Here is a 1,742-nt window from a genome sequence, read left to right on the forward strand (position 1 = left end):
GCCGACGAAGGCGCCGCCTCGCCCGCGGCCCCCTCGCCCGCCGCCGCGGCCGCCGGCGGCGGCTGGTGGTGCAGACTTTGCAACGAGCAGCTTCCGCCCGTTGACCTCTGAACCGTCCTTGGCCACTGCCGAGGCAAGGCCCTCTGCGGTTTCAAACTCGACATACGCAAAGCCCTGCAAGTGGTTGTTTGGGTGGGTTGCAAATTTTGTTGATGGTGGGTTTGTAAGGCTTCGTAGAACACGCTGCTTCTGCCAGCCACAATCCAAGGTGGCTGCAAGCGCATGACCCCTTTTGCACAGCAAGGGGCGCCCCTGCCTCAGTCTATTGCGTTGGCACTGCCTTTGCCCCACCTGCTTCCCCCACCCCGTCGCACCTTGCTGCGGCCGGTCTCATCCTTGGGGATGCGCACGCCTCGGATGCCGCCAGGCGCACCGCCCAGCAGCGTCCGCAGGTCCGCCTCGCCCACGTCATGCCCGAGGCCCTGCGAGCGTTGGCGCCCAGGGGACCGCGTCAGGCACGCAGCGGTGCAATGCGAACAGTGGCGACCGCGTATTTGATGCGTCAGAGCCGTGTCAGAATGACGGCGTCACGCAGGGCAAGCGCCATGCAGGGATGCGCCTGCGCCTTCTTGCAAGAGAACCGCCCCTCTCCTGCGAAGGTTGGGCTTCCTAGTCCAAAGGGTCTTGCGCCGCAGCAGCATCAAATCCTCTGACATGCACACAACGTGCGTGTAGATGCACATGTGCTCACACGCATACACACACACACACACACACACCCACACATCCACACACACGCACACGCACACACCCACACACACACACACACAACCACCAGCAGGCCCACAACACACCTATGTCTGGCGCGTGCACCTCACCTTGACGAAGGCCGTGTGGTCGTCAGGGCCGCGCGGCGGCCGCGAGCGCGATATGTCAAGCGTGCGGCCATTGACCTCTGCCCCACTCTTGGCCGCTGCGGCAGCCACGCCTTCAGACGTCTCAAATTCGACATAGGCAAAGCCCTGGGCGGGGGTGCGCGGGCGCGTTGGTTGCGTTGAGGGATCTGGCTTCACGTTTGCGTGCGTGGGCGCAGGTGTGCTCCAGTGCACTGATCAATGTTGGTACAGCCAGCAAACAGTCATGCCCGCCGCCGTCGCTCTGTCGAACCTTGACCAAAGCTCTTAGCACGCCCGGCCCCTGGCGCATCACCTTGCCCCCAAATCCACCCCAGCCCGTCCCTGCCCTTCTCCCCCCGCCGAGCCGCAGAGATCCCTCACCCTCGACGCATGGGCGCCCTCGTGCTCCCGCGCCACCCTGATCTCCTTTAGCCCGGGAATGTCCGAAAACAGCGCCCGCAGGTCCTCTTCACCCACCGCCTGCCCCATGCCCTTCACAAACGCGGTATGTGCGTCGTTGTAAACGGGCCGCGGGCCCGCCGCTGCCCCCTCCCCGCCAGCCCCTTGCTCCTGCTGCTGCTGCTGCTGCTGCTGCTGCTGCTGCTGCTGCTCGGGCTGCCCGTTAGTGGCAGCCGCGCCGTCCTCCTCCATCGCCTCTGCCACTGCGGCCGGCTGCTGCTGCTGCTGCTGCTGCTGCTGCTGCTGCTGAGGCCCCTGCTTGCCCGCCGGCGCCTTGCTGCGTTTGCTGGGGCCCGCCGCGTCTCCTTCGCCGTCGCCGTCGGCCGCCCCGCGGTCGCGCTTTTTGGCCGGCTTGGCTGCTGGGTGCGCGGGGGCAGGGGGGGGGGG

The 1,742-nt window shown here is 66.4% G+C and overlaps 1 protein-coding gene across 1 annotated transcript in view; it reads right to left on the reverse strand.

Moving 5' to 3' along the window:
• Nucleotides 1-374: 374 nt before the first annotated feature.
• The window catches only part of MNEG_9656 (Squamous cell carcinoma antigen recognized by T-cell 3), a gene marked incomplete at both ends in the record, with an annotated part of 6,509 nt that continues 5,141 nt past the window's right edge, over nucleotides 375-1,742 (reverse strand). The window contains 3 exons of the mRNA XM_014041871.1: nucleotides 375-482; nucleotides 879-1,022; nucleotides 1,278-1,711. Of these exons, the coding sequence (XP_013897325.1) occupies nucleotides 375-482; nucleotides 879-1,022; nucleotides 1,278-1,711 (686 nt within the window). The remainder of the gene's footprint in view (nucleotides 483-878; nucleotides 1,023-1,277; nucleotides 1,712-1,742) is intronic.

This window comes from Monoraphidium neglectum, assembly GCF_000611645.1.
Source record: "Monoraphidium neglectum strain SAG 48.87 unplaced genomic scaffold scaffold02014, whole genome shotgun sequence".
NCBI lineage: Eukaryota > Viridiplantae > Chlorophyta > Chlorophyceae > Sphaeropleales > Selenastraceae > Monoraphidium > Monoraphidium neglectum.